Genomic DNA, 26668 nt, shown 5'->3' with positions numbered 1-26668 from the left:
TCTTTTCAAACTGCTCCAGAATGGACTTTTCACTCTGATTCCTGACTTGATGACTATTAATTTACCATCATCACTTAGGGATTTCACCCTTGTGGCTTCTTGCATAAAACGTTGAATTTAATCCTGTAAAGGTTCATTGTCTTGCTCCACCAAATCATTCGGCTTGGTCAGAAGAGGTCTTGTTAAAGTAAATTGGGAATAGAAAATGCGAACAAATCCATCCCATGAAGTGATTGACCCTGGCTGCACCTTGAAGAACCACTGCTGGGTGATTTCTGACAGGGTGGCAGGGAAGATCCTGCACCTAGCATCATCCCAAACTCCCTGGAGATCAGTCCGAAGCTCAAAGTTGTGAACATGGACACTGGGTCCTCCAGCCCAGTATACATCTTCCATGTTGGCATCTTGAACTTGACCGGTATGAGCAGCTGGTTGATACGTTCTAAAAATGGGGAACCCCTCCGACTCTCCATTTGAATGTTAATCCCATTGGAGTTGTTAGTTCTCTTACCAATCGAGTTAACAGATCCAATTGGGCCTGGGTGTTTGAGTCTGCAGCTTCCTAGGGTTGTGCTGCATTGTAGATCTCATCTATTCTCGGGTCCCGAACAGGCTCACGCGGAGCCATGTTGTTTGAGTCCTGATTTTCCCTGCTGCGATTAAGAGCATCTTGGAGGTCTTCACCTCCCATAGGGCCCATTTGGTTGAATACAGAGTTTGGCTGAGGCTTGCCCCTAGCATTTTGGTTGTCTGCCCAGCCTGGTACTAGGGGTATTCCCTTGAACCCTCCACCCCGGGGTGGTTGGTTGTTCGGGACACCCTGCCCTTGTGGGACAAACGGTCCCTCGGGCGGGTTACTCCCAGCCTTGATTATTTCACTGGTGGGCTTGGCTCTTTGCCTCATCATCATCATACCCATCAGCATAGTTGTGTCTCTAGGCATTACTGAATTCTAGTTCCTCCATTTTGGACCTTTGTCGGTACTCTTGGTGTTGTCTATGCCAACCTGGTTGCTGATGGTTGTTCTGGGGCTGGCCACCCCTATTTGGCGCTGGTGCTCGAGTGTTTCCATCCCAATGAACGACATTAGGATTTCTTTCACGGCTAGTTACTTAATTTCTTGGCTGAAAGTTATCTGCTCGGTCCATTCCCATGTAGTGCCCTGGAAGGACCTGCTCATCAGCTGGCAAGGGGTGCCTGTTGTTGTTTGCTTAGGGGCCTCGACCTGATTGGTGTCTCCTGGTCAGACCCTATCCTCCAATCTGAGGTCGAGCCTCTGGTATTCACTGCTCCATCAGCAAACCCAAAAATTGGATGGTGTAGTTGGTTATTAGCAGTTGTACCAGTTGTAGTCCCTTCACTATATACTCCTTCAACATGTCCTCAAGAGAGCTAGATTGCATTGCTTGTTGTTGTGGTGCTTGTGGGGGATAACCCGGTGGGAAATTTGGTCTTGGAGGCATAGAAGAATTGCTTGGCCAGCCCCTTGATTACTCCATGAAAAATTGGGGTGTTGCCTCAATGATGAGTTGTAGGAATTAGAATAAGGACCATTCCTACTTTGGTTCCCCATGTAACACACAGCTGCTGGATTGGAAGGACAGTTGTCAAAAGTATGACCCTCACCACAATACACAAAAGAAATGTTCTCCATTTTCCCAAATTGTGTCCCCATAGGATGCCCCATTGACTGATTCATCCCCATATTCATTGTCTTGAGCATATTAGAAATAGAGGATACTTGGGCTGCTAAAGAAGTGATGGCATCTACATCATGAATACCAGCCACCTTTCTACCTGTAGACAATCTAGAAGTGGTCCACTGATAGTTGTTGTTGGATATCCTCTCAAGTATTTCATATGCCTCATTATAGGACTTAGTAAGAAGAGCCCCATTCGCTGAAGCATCAACCACCATTCTAGTATGGGCATTTAGACCATTATAAAATGTCTCCATCTAGATGCAATGAGGAATGCCATGATGAGGGCATTTGCGCAACAACTCCTTAAACCGCTCCCATGCCTCGTATAAATATTCTTCATCAAGTTCCTGAAATTAAGTAATCTCATTGCGGAGCTTGGCATTCTTAGTGGGAGGGAAATACTTCATCAAAAACCGCTCAGCCAACTCTTGCCAAGTAGTCACAGAATCAGATGGCAAAGAGTTCAACCAAGCTCTAGCTCTGTCTCTTAAGGAGTATGGGAACAAATTTAGTCTCAGTGCATCCTTTGTCACTCCGGGCAACTTGAATGAATCACTCACTTCAATGAACAATCGAAGATGAAGGCGAGGATCCTCTGTTGGCATCCCACTGAACTAACCCACAGTTTGAAGCATCTGGAACATGACTGGCTTCAATTCAAACTGTGATGCCTGAATTTCTGGTCTAACGATGCTCGAATTGAGCTCATTGAAGAGGGGGAGAGCATATTGCCTGATAGCAGCTACTCCCCCTTGAGCTACTCGATCTTGTGCAGCTCCTGCTAAATTTACTGGTGGATCATGAGTGACTCCTGCTAGATTTTCCGCCCTTTGAGCAACTCCTGATAGATTTGTTTACCTTTGAGCGGTTCCCTGTTGAGCCCCTTGCTCAGCGTCCATCACTACTACTTCTTTTTTTTTTTTTTTTGTATCTTTCGCCTTCTTCTAAAGGTACGCTCGATGTCTAGATCAATAGGAAGTAGTTCAGGGTCTTGATTCTCGTTCATACACTGTATAAATATGAAATTGCACGAGAATCACCCAAGTTAGCACAAAAGAATTTAAACCAAATTGCGAGATACTTAATTTCACAATAAATGACTTTAAACAATCCCCGGCAACGACGCCAATAACTTGTTGGTGTAAAATAGACACTAAGTGCAAGCGTACACTGTCAACAAATAATAAGGTGATAAGAACCCAATATCGTATCCACAAGGATTGTTTTTAAGCTTAAAATTGTGAAATTAAAATCTATCAAAATGATTAAAAATAAAAGAACCAAACTCAAATTAAATTGGAAGTTGTTTTTTTTTCTTTTTTTTATGCAATTAAAAATAAGTAACAGATGAATTTAAAATCTAAATTAATGGAATGCATTATGAAAATTAATTGATAATGAAATGGTAAGCTAGGATTATTAACTCCCTCTATTATGCAATTACTGGAAACAATGCTATGAAAATGCTGTGGCACACTGATAGTTTACTAATCAAGAATTTTAATCAAGTCCATAAGTTTCCGTCGAAATCAAATGTGTTTAATTCTCTAATTAAATTACTTATGTCTAAGCCAATTTAATTTCAAGAATTTCATATCAAGCACCAATTCTATTAGATTATGCAAGGCAAAGATATATGTCTATACCCTTACAAAATTAAAATCAAAGAAATTAATCTTGCACCATTCAAGTCTTTTGTCCAATAATTATAATCCTTTTCAGCAATCTCAATTATTTCAATCATTTACTAAAGGTGATCAAGCAATAGTAAATATTAAGCATGAAAATTACTTGAATGAATAAACCTCAATTTGCATTAAGCATCAATAGCAAAGTTCCACAATTGCATAATAAAGTTTCTTAATTATCCTAACTTTAAGAGAATTAGTTCATAGCTTCAAACACAAAATAACCCAAATTATAATCATCCATAACTCAAAATAAATGCAAGAAAGAATTAAGATCTAAGAGAAAAGGGGAAGAAAGCAAGCCAAGAATATTGTGGAGTGTCCCCCAAATAACCCTTCTCTTTTTGTCTTCCTCCTTAGAATCCTCTCTCCTTCTTTTTTCTTCACATTAATGGCTGCCAAAAAATAAGGGTCTCTTCAATATGCACAAGGCAGCTGGTGTATATTTTTTTTCATCTCTCAGTCGTATATTACTCTAGCAAGAAATAAGACTCCCCATACATTTAGGTCATCTCCTCCTTTTGGGTCACGTGGGCCTCTTCTTTTTTTTTAACTTTTAATTCATTTTGTCCTCTTTACCACAAATGGACCCAAAATATAACTAAAGCCCACATATTCTTTTATCAATTAATTTTAGCCCAATTAAGACAATTACAACAAATGAGTTAAAGACCATAAATTTGAAACTTCACACGTGGACCCTCAAAATAGAGCATTTGCCAGGATGCGATGCTGCAGCAATGCCATAGCATTCCTCAAATTCTGATTCCACTTTACACTTCAATTCTTTCTCAAATTGCTCCAAACTCAAAGACCACCTATTTAGATAATGAACCAACATTTTTTTATAGATTTTCCCAGCATTACTATACTATTTAATATTATCCTACTTTAATTAATATTAATGGAAACACCATAAAACTACTACAAAACATCACAAATCACTCTTTCTTTGTAAAAAAATATAAGTTTAAAAACATAAAAATAACTCTAATTCCTAGAGTTATCATTAATAATATTGAGCAATAAATAATTAAAAACACTGGGATTTATAGAGGTTCGGCCCCAAGAATTGGTAATGAACTACTTCCTCTTAGATTTGTATTAAACTTGAAGGTTTACACAAGATCATAAAGGATTACAAGTGAATTTCTATGTGTAGAAGATGATACAATAAGGCAGAATCGCTGCTAAGTATAAAGATAGGTTGTTTGGTATGTTTCTAAACATTGGTCGGCAGACGATTTTGTGAACCCTTTTTACTGTGTTGAAGGGTTTGCCTTTATAATGCTCTGTTAGCCAAGAAGCTACACACAGGCATAACCGATGGTGGAATTACCCCATTATTCTCACAGTTAGTTTCAATCCTATTTGTTAGGAGGCTTGACCGAGTCTTAAGGGTTGTTAGATGCCCTCTGCGGGTGGTTGGGAGATTCTTGAGAATTGCTAATTGTGAGTGTAACCTCTTCTCGCCGACCAGATTTGACTATCCATCATACCGAGCAGCTGAGCTTCTAGTGATATTCTGCCGAGTAGTGCTATAAAGACTTCCCCTCAAGATTGGGAAGGGTGCAACCATCATGGACACAAGCTTCCTGAGCATCTCTCAATGCAGTTTGCTTAACAATATTCCTTACCAAGCACCCCTTATAGGAGATTCAATGTTATGCCTTGGTGTAGGTCTTGGGACAAGTGTTTATAGTCTGTAAATTGCTTACCTTGCCAAGTAGCAACTTGTCATATACCCCGTAGGTATACACCGACCAGCCTATCGGGGGGTCTGCCTAGTCTACTCCACATGTTCAAGCTTAGTGTCATGTCAGATATGTCAATTTTTCGGATAACAATGGGTTTGAAGCTTGATTAAGCAAGCTTCAATGGAGTCTCAAGCAGTGTATATATTGCTTTGAGTTTACAATGCTTAACTAGCCAAAGTAATGAACCATTTACAAGGAGATATCCCTACCCTATTTATAGGGGTCTAGGTCATTAATGTCCTTAATGGACAATTAATACAAAATTCCCCATTATTTGGGGAGTAAGATGCTAATTAATTACAAAGGGATGCAATAATAAATACCATGGGCCCAGGCGGATTGCACGGAGCCCATTTGTAGAAAGCTGGCCGCCAACTTTATGGGGAACAGATATCTGACAGTGTCAAGATGCGGCTGCACTCCTCCGTCCATTCGAACCTTTGACCTCCTCAGAGTATTTTGAAGAATGGTATGCACTTATTAGTTGCTTTGGAGACAAAGAGACTTAGGGCTGCTATCCTCCCGGTGAGGCTCTGTACATCTTGATGTTTTCGAAGGGATGGCATATTGACCAGAGCTTTAATCTTTCTGGCGTTTTCCTCTATCCCTCAAGCGCTGACGATGAAACCCAGGAACTTCCCAGAGGCATCCCCAAAAGTGCATTTTTTGGGATTCTACTTTATCCCGAACCGGTGAAGTACCAAAAACACTTCTGCTAGTTCTTTCACATTGTAATGCCCTACTACCCATGGTCCATTACGTTGTGCATTTTAAACAGTGCTAGGCTCGCTAACCGAGTCATTTGGCCATAATCGTGTAACTAAATGTGATTAACGGTTTAGGGTTAAAAATTTTGGTTAAAGATACAATGTTTCACTAAAACGTTTACTGTATACATTGGGATCCCAAAATATATTTTAAAGGTTAATTACAATAAAAGATTTACAACCAGCCGACCTAAGCGGTAAAATAGGGTTTAACCTTAGTTCCTCTTTAAACCCTTGGTCGTGGTGGTCGAGCATTCGCATATGTACACATCGTCATCTAAGTTCTCCAACCCAAGTATGGTCCAGCTTTCTTTTGCCTTTACCTGCACCACATAGCACCCGTGAGTCGAGGCTCAGCAAGAAAACTTAAACATGCTCATAAATAGGTAGTAACATGTTACTAAATCACAATAAGCATGCTAGCAGTAATAACCCTATTCATGCATGCAGGCAAGTACAAATCAATAATTGCGAAGCCCTACGCTCGGGGTAGATGACTAATAAGTCTCTCTCTCTGAGGTAGATGATTGATAAGTCTCTCTGAGGTAGATGACTAATACGTCTCTCTGGGTAGATGACTAATAAGTCACCCTCTGAATAGATGACTAATAAGTCACTCTCTAAATAGATGACTAATAAGTCACTCTCTAAATAGATGAATAATAAGTCTTTCTCTGTATAGATGACTAATAAGTCCATCTGTGTATAGATGACTAATAAGTCACTCTCTGAATAGATGGCTAATAAGTCTATCTCTGTATCGATGACTGATAAGTCTATCTCTTTATAGATGACTAATAATTCACTCTTTGAATCAATAGCTAATAATCTCTGCAAATCTGCTCCCTAAGCCATGTGATATTTTAGTCACCTGAGCCTTTTGGCCCTGGCTCTACGTAACTAGCCTTTACACTAGACAATCACTTTAGTATTCTGTGACCTTGAGGTCAATCAAGCATTTAATGCTTATGTTGATTAGATGTAATCATTTCGGCTTGCATTAAACACCCTAATACCATTCTTGACTCATAATCCAATACCATCAGACCAGTGCTCAGTGCTACTGCCGATCTTGAGTGATAAGTCACAACTTCACAATAAATACTGACACCATTGTCGTTCCTTGACTAATAAGTCAGTGCTTACTCAATGAGGTAATGTAAAGAGACATATATCATATGTCAAATATTTAGATATAAGGCATTTTGCATGCTTAATCAATAATCAAAAGCAAAATTATAATCATGCACAATTACAGAGACTCAAGCTCTGGAAAATTCCATATTTCACCTTCATGTCATGCCATAATCACATATATTGCATGCATCACATATATTGCATGCATCACATACTGGGTGCAATTTTCTTACCTTTGGCTTGAGCATAAAATAAATGAAGAATGACCTTTGAGAGTGATCTTGTCCTTAGGTCCCTTAGCGGTCACCTAATCATAACCAAATATGAAATCTCATCAATAAAATGAGTAATAAAAGGATCATGGCTTAAAACCCAACTCTCGGGACCTCGAATCCTACTAAAACGGTTAGTAGATTCGTTCCCGAGCCTTGAAAATTGGAAACACGCGCTAAAAACCCATTAAAACCCAACCTGGCACAAGGAAGACAGGCGGGCCGCGACCTGCCCCCACGGGCTGCGCCGCGCCCCCAAGTCAGAGAGGTCCTCTGCCTGGGTGCCAGGGGCGGGCCGCGACTTGACCCTGTGGGTCGCGACGCACCTGCTTGACAGATCCCCGGGGAGGCTCTGGAACACCATCAAGTCGAGACTTGCATGAACTCTGTCGCGACATGACCCCACAAACCCAACTCCCTTGCATTTTTTTTAATCTAAACCTCAACCAAAACTCATCAAACCAATCCCAATATCACAATTAATCATCACCACAACATTACCACCATTCGAACAACAAAACCCAAGCTTTATACCACTTTAAACCACACCAAACATCCAATCCTAAGATCAAAACCTCAAGCTCTAAAATAACCTCAATACAGAGCAATAACTCATAAATTTAAAATGAAAACCTTACCTCAATTTTGAATTCAACCCCTTCCAGCTGCTGAAAATAATTCTATACTTTCAAGCTTCAATCCTTAAGCCTCAAATCCCCTTGCTTGCTTCAAAATCCCAACCGAGAGAGAAGAGGAAATAATCGAGAGAGAGAGAGAGAAAGAGAACCCTCTGTGTTTTATCCTTAAACCCTTTACAACTTTCCTTTGCTGAGTATATCCATGGTCAAATGACCAAAATGCCCCTAAGGCCAAATAAAACCTTTCAAGGCTAGCAAGGGCAAAACTGTCATATCCCACCTATCCCGTTAATCATAATTAACATCCTTCAATTCCCATTAATCCCAATATCCTTAAATAATTATAAATCATATTCCATTACCCGCTCATTCATAGTAATGTACTAAGCACCAATTTACCCCTAGGCTCACCCCGAGCCCAGTAATTAATCCCGTTATGACAAAACCGCTAACTTATATCCTAGGATCGTCTAATGCCGAATAGCTCAACCTAATCCACATAATAATGTGGTCTCATCCATATATCACACACATGCACATGAATATACAGTTACGCTCTAAATGGCCAAAATTAAAAAAATGCCCTTCTAATAAAAAGTGGGCCCACATGCATGCAATTATCATCATATAATAATATAACTTGCATAATCATGCATGTAACCACATAATTGCACATAATATCACATAATTCCATAATTTTCCATCCTGCCCCCCTAATCAAGGCCCTAAGCCTTATTAGGAAATTTGGGTCGTTACAACTATCCCCTCCTTGCAGAAATTTCTTCCTCGAAATTTTATCTGAGTAGTCCGGAATATCAATCCTGCATATCTGATTTCAGTTTCTAGGTCGCTCCCTCGACCCTACTGTTTCTTTATAATACCTTAACCCAAGGTATAACTTTGTCTCGCATAACCTTGTTCTTTCTGTCTCATATCTGAGCTGGCTACCCTTTACAGGGTAACTTAACCTCTAATTCCAGGTTCTCCTAACTCAACACATGAGTCTCATCTAACACACGTTTCCTCAACATGGAAATATGAAATACACTGTATACGGCCGACAATGCCAAAGCTAAGGCCAATCCAAAGGCAACCTAACTGATCCTATCCAGGATTTCAAATGGTCTTATTAATATAGGGCTCAACTTGCCCTTACCTCCTCCCCCCTTTCCCAGAGACTCTAAGGAAGATACAATCTTCCACTTGGAATTCCACATTCCTTCACTTTAACTTAACATAACTTTCCCATTTACTTTGAGAAGCGAGCATCCAATCTCTAACCTTTTCAATAACCTCAATGATTCTCTGAACTACCTCAGAATCCAGATATAACATCTCACCCATCTCATTCCAATGAATGGGAGATATACATTCCCTACCATACAGCATCTCATAAGGTGCCCCTCCAATAACTGGGTAATTGTCTCTCTAATTTACCACCAGTCTAAGGATAATAAACTATACTAAACTCCAACTGTATACTCATCATCTTTTGTAACCTTCCCCAAGACTTGGAAGTAATAATGGGATCCTCATCTAATAAGATAGACCTTGAATTCCCAAGAAGGCTTACTATCTCTCTCACATAGAGATCTGTAAACTGATCAATTGTGTTACCTATCCTTACTGACAGAAGTGAGATGACTTTGTATACTAGTCCATAATGACCCAAACCAAATCATGCTGACCAACTATCTTGGGTAGCCCCACCGCAAAACCTATCGCGATGTTTCCTTACTTCCACTATGGACTACACAAAGGCTATAATGGCCCTGCTGGTTTCTGATACTCTGTTTTGATCTGCTTAACAGATTAAGAACTTTGTCATGTATTCTGTTATGTCCCTCTCCATCCCAGGCCACCACTATAAAGCTTTCAAATCCTAATACATCTTTCATGATGCCTGGATGAAGAGAATAAGAGGTAATATGAGATTCATCCAGAATCCCTCGTTTAATCTCAGTGTCCATCAGATCCCAAGTTCGATCCCTATACCACAATAAATTCATACCTGACACTGCATATTCCTTAGCTAATTCAGCTAAGACATTCCTCTTAATTCTTCCCATCTATGGGTTCACTTAGCTGTTTTCCTTTAATCCTTTCTGAAATAGTAAACTCAAATGTAATGTTGGCCACCTGGCCCACCAGTAACTCTATTCTAGTTCTGTTCACACCGTTCAACTAACATGTTGCTTGGGCAATTACCTTTTCTTGACAATGAGGTGTCATAATAACCTACAAACTGGTTCTGTTCTGTAAGAAGACTCATAACTTTTCCACAAAGCACATGTAATATCCTGCCCATCCAAGGAAAACTCCTGACTCTTGAGGTGTTCCTTGACCTTGGCCAATCTCCAACTAAGAGTATACCACAATACTGTCAATCAAGACGATCACATATTCAATTCAGATAATCCTTGAATACTCTGTTCTTCTAATCCATCAAAACTACTCAGCACTCCTAGTGCCCTTATCTGATATAAAAATAGTCTTCTGCATATTCTTCTCTCTGATCTTCAGCTGATAATAACCAAATCAAAGATCCACCTTGGACAATACCATCTTACTCAATAACTGAGCCTTTAGTTCGTACAGCTTTGCTGAAGCCGTTCAATACAGTGCCCTAGACCTGGTTCTGTCCCTGGCACCAATCCAATTACCATTTTATCTCTTCATGTAAATGTAATCTTGGCAAATCCCCTGGAAATACATCCAGAAACTCACAGACTAATCCAGTCTATCCTGGTCCCACTGGCACGACCTAAGTGGTTTCCACCACACTAGCTAAAAGTCACATACATCCTCCTACACTAGGTCTCCAGCTCTAAGTACAGATGTCATCAACATAGTGCCAACTACCCCAAGGGTTTCCCACTCTCAAACCCAAGAGTTACTATCATTTCCTTACAATCTAACATTGCCCTACAGTTGGTTAACCAATCCATATCCAGGATCATATCGAAGTCAGTCATATCCAACCCTATCAAATCAACTGATGAGTCATTTCTACAATAATCTAACTAATCTCTTAAAGTCAATAATATAATATCACATTCTCATAATAACATAACCATGTACCCTGCATATCAAGTCTAGGCCTCTCTAGATGTAACAAAGCAAAGAACAACATGGCACCAAATCCAGTCAGCACAATACACAAATTAGAACTCGAAAGCTGACCTACCACCACTGGGGAACCATCCCCAGTCTCAGTCTTAGTCTCTGACTCTGACTACATTAGAGCAAATACTCGAGCTGGAGTCGAGTTGTCCACCCCCTTTTTCTCATCTGTCTTATGTCTTGGGCAGTCTTTCTTGAGATGCCCAAATGTTTCCACAAAATAAACATGCCTTTTCTTGGAATTCCTTCAGATGATGCCTCTTAAATCAAGCACATTTTGGGTAAAGTCTCCAATTCTTGTTCTTGCTCGATCTAATAAACGGAGGTGTCACTGTCTAAGCTCTACGCTTTCCAGCACTCTCCTTCTCAATCTGATTTCTTGTGCTCTCAATAGCAAGAGCCTTCTCTACCACTTGAGCGTAGGTAGAGACTTCATGCACTGGGTCGACTCTAACGCCCTGAGCTATTCTGGGATTCAATCCCTGAATAATCTTTTCCTTCCGAGCCACATCCGTGGGTACCATATCAAAAGAAAACTTGGCCAACCCATTGAATCTGTTAACATACTCGGTCACTGTTGCATTTCCCTGAACAAGATTCAGAAACTCATTCATTTTAGCAGTCTTGGCTGCATCACAGTAATACCTTTCATTAAATAGCTGTCTAAATTATTTCTAGTCCATCACAGTTGTATCTCGTGTCTGGGATACTACTTCCCACCATGTCCGGGCATCATCCCGCAATACATATGTAGCACAGATCACCTTATCAGGACCTACCACCCCATACTGTCGAGAATAGAACTGATCATGCCCATCCATTGCTCAGCTTTGAATGGATCTAGGCCTCCCTCAAAGACTGGAGGGAAATATTCCTGGAATCTTCCACAAATAAACTCCCTCCTGTTCTTAACCCTAGGCTAAGCCAATACTAGTGCCACTCTTGGCATAGCAAAGGAAGAGGTGTTCCCTGGCAGAACCTGTTGCTGTTTTATACACCTGATATTTTCCTCTTGCCTCTGCAATCTTAATTGCATGTATGTAAACATTTGCAGTCAATTCTGAAGGGCAGGTACAGAACTCAGATCCTGGCTATAATTCTCAGCCTCGGTAGAACTGCCACCAGGTCTTATTATCTGCCTTGGATACATACCTGTTGATTAAATCTACAATCAATAACTTGACCCATTAAACATAATGAGTATATTCAAAATTCTTCCCCACGAGAACAATCTTACCACACTACATTCACAAACCACTGCAGTGTTAAAACATGCCCATATCATTCATACATCAATTCATAACCCCTACTCTTCCAACATACATACCATGCTCTCAACTCCAGCATGAAAATAACACATTTATATATTCAATGAGCAGGTAATCATATAATCATATCAATAGTCAAGAGCTAGGCTCTATCAGAATCTCATGCTCCCTAATAAAATATGCAGGTAAAGCATTTACATTCTCTTTAAGCAGTTAAGCACATAATCACATAAATGGTTACCATACCCAAAGTGAAGCTTGTCTGTAGTGACGAGTGTACATGCCCAGCTTGTCTACAAGAACCCTTAACATTGGCTCGCTCTGATACCAAGTTGTAACACCCTACTACCCAGGGACCGTTACGTTGTGTATTTTAAACAATGCTAGGCTCGCTAACCTAGTCATTTTTCCATAATCGTGTAACTAAATGTGATTAACAGCTTAGGGTTAAATTTTTTGGTTAAAGATACAACGTTTCACTAACACGTTTACTGTATACTTTGGGATCCCAAAATATATTTCAAAGGTTAATTACAATAAAAGATTTACAACCAACCGACCTAAGCGGAAAAATAGGGTTTAACCCTAGTTCCTCTTTAAACCCTCGGTCGTGGTTGTCGAGCAGCCGCATATGTACATATCAACACCTAAGCTCTCCAACTCAAGGATGGTCCAGCTTTCTTTTGCCTTTACCAGCACCACATAGCACCCGTGAGCCAAGGCTTAGTAAGAAAACTTAAACATGCTCATAAACAGGTAATAACATGTTACTAAATCACAATAAGCATGCCTAGCAGTAATAACCCTATTCATGCATGCAGGCAGGTACAAATCAATAATTGTGAAGCCTTGCACTCGGAGTAGATGACTAATAAGTCTCTCTCTCTAAGGTAGATGACTAATAAGTCTCTCTGAGGTAGACAACTAATAAGTCTCTCTGGGTAGATGACTAATAAGTCACCCTCTGAATAGATGACTTATAAGTCACTCCCTAAATAGATGAATAATAAGTCACTCTCTAAATAGATGACTAATAAGTCACTCTCTAAATAGATGACTAATAAGTTTATCTCTGTATAGATGACTGATAAGTCTTTCTCTATATAGATGACTAATAAGTCATTCTTTGAATAGATGGCTAATAAGTATATCTTTGTATAGATGACTGATAAGTCTATCTCTGTATAGATGACTAATAATTCACTCTCTGAATAGATGGGTAATAAGTCTATCTTTGGGGATCCGCTCCCTAAGCCATGTGATGTTTTAGTCACCTGAGCCTTTTGGCCTTGGCTCTACGTAACTAGCCTTAGACTAGACAAGCGCTTTAGTATTCTTTGACTTGGGGTCGGTTAAGCATTTAATGCTTATGTTGATTCAATCTAATCATTTCGACTTGCGTTAAACACGCTAATACTATTCTTGACTCATAAGCCAATACCATACGACCAGTGTTCAGTACTACTGCCGATCTTGACTGATAAGTCACAGCTTCACAATCAATACTGACACCATTGTCATTTCCTGACTAATAAGTCAGTGCTTCCTTGATGAGGTAATGCAAAGAGACATATATCATATGTCAAATATTTAGATATAAGGCATTTAGAATACTTAATCAATAATCCAGAGCATAATTATAATCATGCACAATTACAGAGACTCAAGCTCTGGAAAATTCCATATTTCACTTTCATGCCATGCCATAATCACATATATTGCATGCATCACATGCATCACATACTGGATGCAGTTTTCTTACCTTTGGCTTGAGTGTAAAATAAATGAAGAACGACCTTTGAGAATGATCTTCTCCTTAGGTCCCTTAGTTGTCACCTAATCATAACCAAATATGAAATCCCATCAATAAAATGAGTAATAAAAGGTTCATGGCTTAAAACCCAGCTCATGGGACCTCGAATCCTAATAAAAAGGTTAGTAGATTCGATCCCGAGCCTTGAAAATTCGAAACTCGCGCTAAAAACGCATTAAAACCCAACCTGGAAACAAGGAATTCAGGCGACCTGTCCCCAAGGGCTGCGCTACGCCGCCAAGTCAGAGAGGTCCTCTACCTGGGTGCCCAGTGCAGGTCGTGACGCGCCTACTTGACAGAGCCCAGGGGAGGCTCTGGAACACCTTCAAGTCACGACTTGCATGAACTCGGTCGCGACTTGACCCCACGAACCCAGCTCCTCTGCATTTTTCTCAATCTAAACCTCGACCAAAACTCATCAAACAAATCCCAATATCACAATTAATCATCACCACAACATTACCACCATTCAAACAACAACACCTAAGCTTTATACCACTTAAAACCCCACCAAACATTCAATCTTAAGATCAAAACCTCAAGCTCTCAAATAAACTCAATACAGAGCAAGAACTCAGAAATTTAAACTGAAAACCTTACCTCAATTTTGAATTAAACCCCTTCCAGCTGCTGAACACAATTCTAAACTTTCAAGGTTCAATTCTTAAGCCTCAAATCCCCTTGCTTGCTTCAAAATCCCAATCGAGAGAGAAGAGGAAATAATCGAGAGAGAGAGAGAAAGAGAACCCTCTGAGTTTGAACCTTAAATCCTCTACAGCCTTCCTTGGCTAAGTATATCGATTGGTCAAATGACCAAAATGCCCCTAGGGCCAAATAAAACCTCTCAAGGCTAGCAAGGGCAAAACTGTCATTTCCCACCTTTCCCGTTAATCATAATTAACGTCCTCCAATTCCCATTATTCCCAATATCCTTAAATAATTATAAATCATATTCCATTACCCGCTCATTCATAGTAATGTACTAAGCGCCAATTTACCCCTAGGCTCACCCCGAGCCCAGTAATTAATCTCGTTATGACCAAACCGCTAACTTACATCCTAGGATCGTCTCATGCCAAATAGCTTAACCATATCCACATAATAATGTGGTCTCATCCATATATCACATACATGCACATAAATATACAATTACGCTCTAAATGGCCAAAATTACGAAAATGCCCTTCTAATAAGAAGTGGGCCCACATGCATGCAATTATAATTATATAATATTATAACTTGCATAATCATGCATGTAATCACATAATTGCACATAATATCACATAATTCCACAATTCTCCATCCTGGCCCCCTAATCAAGGCTTAAGCCTTATTAGGAAATTTGGGTCGTTACCCACATGGTTGGGGGCTATCCTGGATTTGACTAGCATGTTATCCACGTAAACCTCCATGTTCCAACCCAGCTGGTTCTTGAACATAAGGTTTACCATCCTCTGATAGGTTGAACAACATTCTTGAGTCCAAAGGGAATCACTTTGTAGCAGTACAGTCCTTTATCATTTCGGAAGCTAGTGTGTTCTTAGTCCGCAACATGCATGGAAATCTGGTTGTACCCTTAGTATGTGTCCATAAAGGACTAGAGATCGTACCCAGATGTGGCATCGACCATATGATCTGTCTTCAGCAAAGGAAAACAACCTCTTGGGAAGGCCTTGTTAAGGTCGGAGAAATCTATACAGGTCCTCCAAGTGCCATTTGGATTAGGCACCAAGACCATATTAGATAACCATTTCAGGTATTGAGCTTCTTGGATGAACCCGTTCGTGAGAAGCTTGTCCACCTCAGCCTTCAAAGTCAGTGCCCGAGTTGGGTCAATTATCCTCCGCTTCTGCTGAATTGGAGTAACGTTGGGTTCGATGTTCAAGGTGTGGCATTTTATATTTGGGTCAATACCTGTTATGTCAGAGTGAGACCAGGAAAATACATCTTGGTTGTCCCAGAGAAAGCTCACCAACGCTTCTCGGATCTCCGCCTTGAGGTTCTTTTTGACCTTGGCTTTCCTGTCGGGGAGGGATGCGTCAAGGATCACCTCCTCGGCCTCCTCCATGGGTTCGAAAGCCCTTTCTTCTTGAACTCTGGGGTCCAAATCATTAGGGTTCTCTGCCTGAATAGCCTGTACCTCCATCTCCTCAGGAGGAGGCTGCTCGAGGGTTGTTGCCTCAACGACCATTACTTATTGCTTGAGGGACATGTTGTAGCACTGCTTGGCCTCCACAAACTGTACCAATTCCCACCTCTAAGTGGAACTTCAATCACAAGTGGAAAATTGAAGTGATCGCTCCAAATTCTACCAGGGTCGGACGCCCCAAGATGGTGTTAGACGCCGAGGAGCAGTCCACTACAATGAAAGTGCAGTACTTGAAGGCCTGACGAGGCACTTCTCCAGGTGTCACGAGCAGCTTGATTTGCCTCATTGAAATAAGACCTCTCCCCGAGAACCCGTATAGAGTCAAAGTGCATGGGGATAGGTCGCTTGTGGTCAGCCCAATCTTCTCATAGGCTGACTTAAATAGGATGTTCACGGAACTCTCGTTGTCCCCAGGATCCGAGCCACCATCATGTTGGAAATCTGGCTCTCAACCACTATAGGATCATGGTGGGGAAAATGTACCCTCCGAGCATCATTTTCAGAGGATGTGATGACTTCGTCAGTCATCCTAGGCATCTACATTGGTAGCTGAGTTGATGCTAGTACTCATCATCGTGATTCATGGCCTGCGCATACCTATTCTGCGAACCCCAGGAGGTGCCCCCCAAGTGGGGTCCTCTAGAGATAGTTCCCACTCTCCCAATCACTGGGGGAGGCCCGTGGACTACCTATTGTTGTGGGGTTGTGGGTATTGCACTCGGAGCCTGGGGAGCTGCCTGTTGCGGAGGCATTCTTGTGGTCGGGACCTGAACCGAGCTTGCTCCGCCCCGAGCATACTGATGCCAATGCCCTAGCTTGATGAGGTTCTCAATCTCATCCTTGTTTTTTCGACACTCGTTGGTGTGGTGCCCCACATTATTATGGAACCGACAAAATTTGTTCAGATCTCTCTTCTCCCTGTCCCTCCGGATGGGTTGTGGTTTCTAGTAGTGGACGTATTTTTCCGTTGCCAAGACGATGTTCTCCCGAGACTCCACCAGGTCTGTGTACTCAAAGTACTGCAAAACATATTTCTCCTTAGGGACCGCTCCTTGTCCTGCCAAAACTACCCCAGTTCCCTTGGGCTTTCTGCCCTTGCCTTTGCCCCCGCGCTTACTTCCACTGTGGTTCCTGCTGGGTGCTGCTGACTAGGCTGGAGTCGTAGTTCTAGCACTGAAAGCAAGCTGAAAAGCACTGTACCTAGTAAGCGCAACTCCATATCCCGTCGGAGTGGCTCTGAAGCCAGTAGGAGGCACAACACTAAAGCCAACTAACTGGACAGCTGGGCTGAACTACGGGGCGCTCATCACACTCTGTTGGACAGGAGTGTAAGGCAGATAATTGGTCCCTAGAGCCACAGGGCCAGGACTCAGCGGAGCGCAAAAGTGACGAGTACACTAAACACTCTAATATGGGCATCCTCCCAGTTATATATATTCTTGTGCTCGACCAATGAAGTCGTCGAGCCTATGACATTCCCTTTGTTGGAGGTCATCCCACAAAGGAGACCCTACACAGATGTCTGCCTGCAAGGCCATCGACCCTCTTGGTCCTAGCGGCTTCCTCATTGAAGCACTAGATGTAGGCCTTGAGGGTTTCGAAGGGACCTTGCTTTATGTTGGCCAAGGCGTTGACCTCAAAGCTCACCTTCCTAGCCGTTATAAATTTTATTTAGAAAGAGGACAAGAGTTGGTTCCAGAAATGAATGGACCCTGGTTTGTGCTTCTTGAACCACTCATCCACTGGTCTCGTCAAGGTCAACAGGAACATGTGGCACTTCGCATCCCTGGAGACACGATGCACCGACATAAGTCAATTGATCTTCAACAGATGGTCAGTGGGATCTGTGCTGCCATCATAAGACGTGATGGCTGGCATCTTGAAGCCTCGTGGCAACGAGACTTCCACTATGTGGGGAGCACATGGCTCCCTATCCTCATCCTTTGATTCATAGTCATGGCCTTGTCTTCGGGCCATCCTAAGCATGATCTTTTTTAAGCTCTCTAATTCTGTGCGGAGAAGGTCGCGGTCTTGATAGGCACTCTACGCTAGGAGTTCTCTCTTCCGGGTATTAAGATTGTCTCGGAGATTTGGCTGATCTCTCCTCCCGGAGGTTCCCCCAGGAGATGCTATACCCCTACGATCATTTAAGTCATCTCCTAGGTCTTGTTTACCTAGGTGGCAACCACTGTCCTCAGGATAACCCACCTCGGTCTCCCCGTCGGACTCAATGTTTTCGTTATTAACCGAGATGCTGAAGCCTTGCTCTCAGATAACGAAGAAATTCTTCTGGTTGGCCCCTGGGCCAGGGGTTTTGCAAGGCTGGCGAGGTGCCAAGGGGACACCTCCTCCAGGACTAGCGCGGTTCGTCTCGGCGTGCCTAGGCGGAACACTTGCGACACCATGGGCGCTGGCAACCTGGCGATTTCCTCGGGCACCTTGCCCCTTATTCTTGCTTGCTGGCCTCGGGGGCTTGACGAACCTTCTTTTTCCTCGAAGCAAGGTTGTCATCAACTTTTCCCTTGCCACACTCTTGTGGCGCAGGTGGGGCTCCAACTCCAGCTAGGTGTGTAGGCGGCACACCAGCTGGCGGATCTTGCGCCATGTCGGTGGGGTGCTCGAGAGGTACACTTGTTGCGTAAATAGGTGCACTCCAGTTGGGTGCACGGGTGGCACACCAGTTGGCTGCCTAGATGGTACTTCGCGATGTGGGTTCATTCGCAACCCTTGAGCCGTCAGAGTAGCCTTCATGGCATTAACCATCTCCTGTAGGGCGGCAATATTTCCCTCCTGAGCATCGAGTTTTTGTTGATGGGTAGCCACCTGGTCGCAAAGCCCCACCACCTTTGGTGGGTCCTCCGTGTCCATAGGCTGAGGATAGTCTCCTCATAATATTCGTCATCGCCACCATCGTCAATGTCGTCGTAATCGACGTTTTCATCGTAATCCTTCTGGACCATCTTCGGGAGGTCTTCTGGAGGTGGACGGTTGGCTTCTTCTCCCTCAACACCGGTGGTCACCATGGTCGTTTTCTTCAAGCTTTATTTAGGCTCTCAACGAAAGAACCAAAATGTTGACTGACTTTTTCGCTATCAACCTAATCTAAGAACTTGACAGAAAATATTAACACAGAGGTTTTACGTGGTTCAGGCTATAAAAGAGTCGTAGTCCACAAGTCTTTGGTATTAGTAGATTTGAAGCTTGATTAAGGAATCTTCAATGGAGTCTCAAGCAGCGTATATATTGCTCTGAGTTTACAATGCTTAACTAGCCAAAGTTCTGAACCCTTTACAAGGTGATATCCCAACCCTATTTATATGGGCCTAGGTCATTAATGTCCTTAATGGAAAATTGATACAACATTCCCCATTATTTGGGAAGTCAGATGCTAATTAACTACATAGGGATGCACTAATAAAGACCAAGGGCCCAGGCAGATTGCAAAGGGCCCATTTGTAGAAAGTTTCCCACCAACTTTACGGGGAACAGGTATATGTCAGTGTCAGGATGCGGCTACACGTTTTCCTATGTGAGACGGCATTGTGGGAAATGTCGATTGTCGAGTGTACGAAATCAACACCACTACTTGAAGCTCACCAAAAGTTGTCAGGCGAACTTCTAGTGGGTCATAGCTGCAGCAATTGACACCTGGAAACTACTACAGGTCCAAGGGCAAGAATCCTAGACCTGGAGGAATGGTGAATGAAGAAAGCAAGATGACCAGCTGAATGGTCCTCGGGGCGTGACCTTATTTGGAGACACCCGGACATATCACGGGATGCGGCCTCGCTTGGAGACATCCGAACCTCGAGGAGTGTCCTCGAGGTGTGGCCTCACTTGAAGACATCCACATCGGGCAAGATCACAACACTCGGAGGAGTTTTATACTTCGAGGAGCTCTACGCGAACTATACGAACCCTCATTAGCACTCAAGGAGCTTAATTACTCCTCTAATGACTACCACGTGTCCAATGGTGAAAACAGGGACAACAATTTTAAAATACTAAAACCTATTTATCTAAAAAAACAAAATTCATTAAAAATTTATATAGAGAAACGATGGGAATTTATACACATTCACAAATTTACAATAAAATATTCATACACATTCTTTTAAAAAAGAATTCTAATTTGGAAGCAAAATAAGAACATGTTCATGTGTTCATTAATATATCAATATATGATCCCAAATTTACATTGCTCAAAATCTAGATTTGCCAAGAAATCAAAGAGAAAGAATGCCCAACATAGAACGTCTTCTCATCTCGTGTGTGCCTCTGTCGTCTTCCTCAGATCGATGTCGTCGATCTGAAGGTGAAGTCGTGATATTGACTTGAAGAAGAAGAAGAAGAAGAAGAAGAATGGATTCTCCATCACAGATTTAAACCCACGAACTAATCTCCTCCAACAATGAAGCTTCATGATTTAGCTGGGTTGGAGACCGAAGCTCCTCTATCTAGGGTCGGTTGGGTAAGAGACCAAAGATTTTCTGTCTAGGGCCAGTTGGGGTGGGGGGGGGGGGGGGGGGGGGACTGAAGTGCTTCAAGAAGAAAATAGAGGAGGAGAGAGAAGAAAGAGGGAGCTCCACTGCCATTTTTATGCAGCCATGGATTTTCTTGGGCCAGCTAGGTTGTGGGAGAAGAAAGGGAAAAGAAGAGAAGAAAATAACTTTGTAACTTTTCAATATCAAATATAATTTAAAATAAAATAAATTCTTGTTTTTTTATTTAGTTTATATTTTTAATTGTTAATTATTATAATTTGAAAGCATTTTAGTCATATTGAAAAATTATTTGACTAAAATCGAGTTTATGGTACTATTTTAATCCATTATGCAAAACATAGAGTCCAATAGAATAATTTTTGAAAATATAAGAGCCATTGTGGTATTTTCCCTTAGATTAATAATATTAATTTCAAATAATTTAATAGTTTTTTTTGAAGCGAAAACTCATATTTTATTGGTGTAACTTATTTGAGATCAAATATTTGATTCTCTTGTTCAGATGTTCTTTATAATTTTTAAGTTTTTTTTTAATCTAATTTTCAAAAGACAACTCTCTTTTTTGTTGGTTGCTTTACCCTTGGATAAACTAGACAGTAAACTTATTTGAATAGAATGATCCCTCCATTTGCTATATTTGTTCTTTTCATTCCTTATTGTGAGCATTCACTATTTCCAAAAAAAAAAGGTATAAATAACTTAAAAAAATGTTAATGATATAAATTACAAGTGTACATTGAAATTAGTTATAAAATTGTTTATGATATAAATTATAAGTGTACATTAAAATTAGTTATGAAAATGTTTATGATATAAATTATAAGTGCATATAAAAATTAGTGTTACATCTGATTAATTCCTTGCTGATCTTGTTAACCCTGCTATTTCAACAAAGATTTGTAAATTTTTTGTAAGCTAGAGTTACATATAAGTCACTATAAAGCCAATGAAACAAACTTTTAAACTTTGCAACACCTAAGAACTAGAAGAGTTTAACATAGCATCTTCTTCACTTTAATGGAAAGAGCTTATTAATCGATCATCAATCTTCTACTTAAGAAAAGTGGCTCATTCAATTGAAATTCAAATCATTCCACGCATATTGACTCGAGCAACCTCTTACTGGCGTCACCCACTTCTACATTCTCCATTTTCAACCGACGACGCATCGCCTGGCTTGTCCTTCCGGCAAAAGCATAAGTCCTTATTAGTGATTCAAACACGTCTACCTCTAAGGTATCGACAGCCTTTTTCAAAAGCTCCACAAAACCTTCTGCGCTATCTGCATCTTTCTCTTGCTCAAAATTCTGCATTAAAGTATTGACAATATCAGCAGATGGAATCCACTTCTTGCCATTTCCTCGGCCGGTGGAAATTGCATTGGCGACACAGTCAACTGCCGATTTAAAATCTCCATTCTTCAAATAAAAATCAAGAAAGATCTCCCAGGTTTTGACATTGGGTTTGGCCCCTCTTCGGCGAGCATGCTCCTGCAACTCCAGGGCCTTGTCTAGTAACCCACCTTTAGCATAAGCTCCAATGATAGTATTTGCAATGCGAATATCATAAGTTGAGCACCATGATTCCCATTCCCTGAAACACTTTTCTGCACCAGGTAGATCGTTCAAATTAACCAACACTTGAATCATGTTTAAGTAGCTTACATTTGCAGGTTTAGGAAACGCCAATTTTAAAGATCGCCATATACGATAAACTTCAAGTAGATTTCCTGTTCGACCATATAATGTAATTAGGAATTGAAAAGCAGAAAGATCCTTGTGAGCATTTTTCTTCTCCAATTCTTTGAGTGCAGTTTCTGCCTTCTTAAACAAGCCAGCATTAACAAAAATTGATGCTAAGTTGCTATATGTGGTCCAATCACTGTCAACTCGGCCATCCCTCTTCATCTCATCAATAACCCTTTCAACACCAGAGATGTCGTTGACAGCAGCATGAGCTCGCATCCAAATATTATATGTAAATGAATCCAGCATAACACTCCTAGCCTTCATTTCTTGTATGATGGCAGGTATTTTTTCCGGCTTCCCAGTTTTTTCATAAAGTGTCATCAAGCTATTATAAGGCATTGAGCTTAGAGGAAGATTGAGTTCCTTCATCTTCTCGATAAGAGCTTCAGCTTCGTCAGTCATTAATTCCTTGCAGTAACAATTGAGTAGTGCACCATAACACAAATGGTTCTTAGAAGATTCAGGAAGATCAACGAAATAAGTTTCTGCAGCAGGAATTCCCCTAGATTTAGCAATTAAATCAAGATGAATAGCCTGATCACTGAGCGTCTTGTTTGTTCCCCTTTTCACCATAGTTTCTGAAAGCTGTTATATAAATACATTTACGAAGCACAAATACTTCATGAGGAGCTAAGAAAAGGGTTTTATACCATTTATATTTCTCCACCAAATAAATCATTTCTATAACTAACCAAAAGACAAATATACCCAACTCTTTATTGCAAATGTAATATATCTTACATTACCGCAAGTCACAAGTACACAACTAAAGAAGGTACATTGATTGAACAGACATTACAATACAGTCTTCAGCAGCTTAACCTTAAACAACAATGTACATTCAGTTTAATGATCCCACCAAACATAGTTTTCACAATTCAAATTATAGGCACGAAGATAGCAATTCCTATTGTTTTTGGAGTTCAAAATTTCATGGTAGCGTGTGCATGAACGGGTTTATGTTTTGCACCTAATTCTCAACAACAATACAGTAATGGCAAAACGCAGAATATAATCTTTAAGTTGCATCTTAACCAAAAACTAGTACTGCAAACAAACTGTAACATAATGAATTGGTTCACTCCCTAAAAAACACAAAAGACAAGGAATCGTTCACTATTCACATGTGAATTGCACTCTATTTCTCAATATTTTTTTAGTGTAGATTAGACTTCCCCAGAGTCCATTAACAAAACGAAGCATATTTCAAATAACAAATCAAACACAACTACAAAGTGTGCGCGCATATTATAGGACTCTCCTAGTAAAAAAACATGTCTTTATCATGCTAAGCATCATATTCATACATAGGTTGAGTTCCATTTCAAATAACACAAAGACATTATATAAAAATCTAGTGACCACTAACAAGTTCTGAAAAATACGTACTTTGATAGCGGGGCTGTAAAGCTTTCGTTCTCGAAGCTTCTTGAGGGTATCATCAACCTCCCATTTGAACACTCGCTTTCGGCTCTTGAGGAACTGATTGAGTTGTTGACGAACACTCATTTCCGAGCTGCCATCTTTGAAGAGTTTCTTGTACAGAGCTTCGTCCAAATACTTGGGAGAACGCCTTGTCACGCTCCTGCTACGCCCGAATAGCTGAAACGCCATTTATCTCTCTCTCTCTCTCCCCAAAATCGGAACTAAAAAAACATTGTAAGAATTGAATCAAAATAAATTCTAAAAAAAAAAGTACATTAGTTAAAAACGATAACAGATGAGTCAAATAAAAAATTTACAATAAAACATAGATAAGATACCTGTAACTGTAATGAGGGAAGATGAAATTTAGGGTTTCGAGCTCTGAGACTGAGATGGAGAGGCGGCCGAGCTCTGAGACTGTGCGACGACGAAGAGAATCCTCAGCCAGCCTTGTTCCATCAAATGCCTCTAGTATGGGCGATGAAATTATACTTACAAAGTTGGCCCAAATGTCTGGGCTCGGCCCAATGTTTCACTTCATAAAGGGCCCAAGGTCAAAATCCACAACTACCAGCATCTCCGTTTTTGAGAAATTACAAAAGGTTTTAAAAAATATGCCCTCAAGTTTTAAAAGTTTCGTAATTACAAAAAATACGGTATTTAGGAAAAACAATTAAAAAGTAATTTGAAAACAACTCACTGAACCTACTAAATATTAACAAAAAAAACTTAAAAATAACGTGAAAACAAAATAAAAAACCTAAAAACAACGTGAAAATAACTTTAAAATAATAAAAAAATATGTAAAATTTTCCTTAAAACCGTAAAATTAAAAAAAAAATGTTTAACCGTAAAAACGTATTTTATGTAATTTTCCCTAATTACAATAGCACCAAATGAGAAGTTTAGGCAATTATAAGAGAAATATCATATGCATAATAATACCTGCTAATTATTATATATGCCCTCGTAACTACCTATCCCAAAAATATGTCATTTTATAATTATTAGACTCAATTGCTCCATACCATTAATATCATTTATTTCTCTTTCTAAATTGCATGTTCTACATATAAATTTTAAGATTTTACACGATCTAATCATGTAGATCTCTAAAAAATACTAAAATTAAAAAAAAAAATCATCTGAAATAGACATTTGAGTGAAAAGATATGAACATTTATTGTTAAGCATTGAATATTCTTTTTTAAAAAAAATTCTAGTATATGAAATTTTGTAGATTATATTTAGTTTATATTTTGTCATATATAATGGTGATATATAATTTTGTTAGCATAGTATATACATTTTTTTTTAGTAATGATGTACCAATTTTATTTTTGTTAGAATTTTTTTATGGTAGATAATTTTATTATTATGGTATATCAATTTTTTGTATTATAGTGTAATAAATTTGTTAAGATATTTTTAAAAGAAAAAAAAAACTTGATGGTTGTATGTTATTTTCTTATTTGAGTTATATTATATCATATTCAATTATTATTATTATTTCATATTAATTGTTGTTGTTAAAAGAATATCATAGTACATACAGTAGATATGTTTAATAGCATGATATATGTATTTTTTATACTGTCGTATATCAAAATTGACTAGGACACTCTAATACACAAAATTCATTTTTATATATATATATAAATATATATATATTTAAATGGTGGTATATTAAACTTATAATTGAATATTTTGAATTTGGTTATATATAATAAAAAAATTAATTTGGAGGTATCTAATTTAATTAGCATGAAATATATTTTATGAGTGTTTAAACCAAAATTTGACATGGTGACGTGGCATTTGAAGATGAGACGTGGCAGTAAACAACATCAAATTTCGAGAGCTACTCGAGTAGACTTCACCAGCATAAAAAACAACAATTTGATTTGCCCAAGATTTTCCCAAGTGTGTTGCTCGAAGAGAAGGAAGCTGGTAACATCCCATGGAGCTCCTCGAGTAGAGACTTGCTCAAAGATTAAGTCATTAAGCCAAATGATCCAGATTTCACGAGATAATACAAAATATCCCAAGATATTTATGTAACTGATATTTTAATGTATTTTTCCGTATTATTTGAATCTGTAATCAGTTATAACAATCACACACTACACGTATAGGTCCTAGATCATTTTGTAGGGCCCATAGCCCATCAAGAGACTATAAATAAGGATCTGTCACAGTCATTATTTTCTTAAGATCTAGATTCACACTTTACATACAAAATCTCTATCGAATTGTATTCTCTCTCAAGCTTATGAAACATAGTGGATGTAGGTCATTACCAACTCTTGGGGCCAAACCACTATAAATTTTTTGTGTCATTTTATTTGATTTCAGTTCATACATTTATGTCGTTTATATTGTTATGATTAATGCCCTAAAAGCATGTAAAGACATTTTATTAATTTAAATAAAAATATAATTTTATTATAATTGAATGTTATAATTATTGTTTGAATTAATTATATAATATGTTATCCCAACAATTGGCATATCTGACGTGGCACTAAACTTGGACATGTGAAGCAAACTGGGTAGACCCCCCGACAGGTTGGTCGGTGTATACCTGCAGGGTATACGACAAGTTACTGCTCAACATACTATCTCCAAAGGCTCAGCTGCTCGGCAGGACTACCAGAAAACTTGCTGGTCAATAC

General features: G+C 39.8%; 1 protein-coding gene and 1 non-coding gene across 2 annotated transcripts; one reads left to right on the top strand and one right to left on the bottom strand.

Moving 5' to 3' along the window:
* The first annotated feature begins 1973 nt into the window (after nucleotides 1-1973).
* LOC133833357 (small nucleolar RNA R71) lies at nucleotides 1974-2080 on the top strand. The gene has a single exon (XR_009892738.1). It is a non-coding gene; the product is annotated as a small nucleolar RNA R71 (small nucleolar RNA).
* A 19596-nt stretch (nucleotides 2081-21676) lies between these two features.
* LOC133831016 (large ribosomal subunit protein mL101 (rPPR4)-like) lies at nucleotides 21677-24490 on the bottom strand. Its single transcript, XM_062261175.1, has 3 exons — nucleotides 24332-24490; nucleotides 23958-24214; nucleotides 21677-23153 (listed from the first exon to the last, which is right to left on the bottom strand). The coding sequence occupies exons 2-3, from the start codon at nucleotides 24180-24182 to the stop codon at nucleotides 21909-21911; spliced, it is 1470 nt and encodes a 489-aa protein (XP_062117159.1). The 5' UTR covers nucleotides 24183-24214; nucleotides 24332-24490; the 3' UTR covers nucleotides 21677-21908.
* Nucleotides 24491-26668: the final 2178 nt, after the last annotated feature.

This window comes from Humulus lupulus, chromosome 4 (assembly GCF_963169125.1).
Source record: "Humulus lupulus chromosome 4, drHumLupu1.1, whole genome shotgun sequence".
Lineage (NCBI taxonomy): Eukaryota > Viridiplantae > Streptophyta > Magnoliopsida > Rosales > Cannabaceae > Humulus > Humulus lupulus.
This window is presented reverse-complemented; position numbering and strand designations above follow the sequence as displayed.

Bases quoted from the DNA above. Each gene is read 5' to 3' on its own strand.
- LOC133831016 (XM_062261175.1), bottom strand. From the start codon at position 24,182: ATGGCGTTTCAGCTATTCGGGCGTAGCAGGAGCGTGACAAGGCGTTCT. The intron at 23,154-23,957 runs GTACGTATTTTT...TTTATATAACAG, and splicing joins TTTACAGCCCCGCTATCAAA to CTTTCAGAAACTATGGTGAA.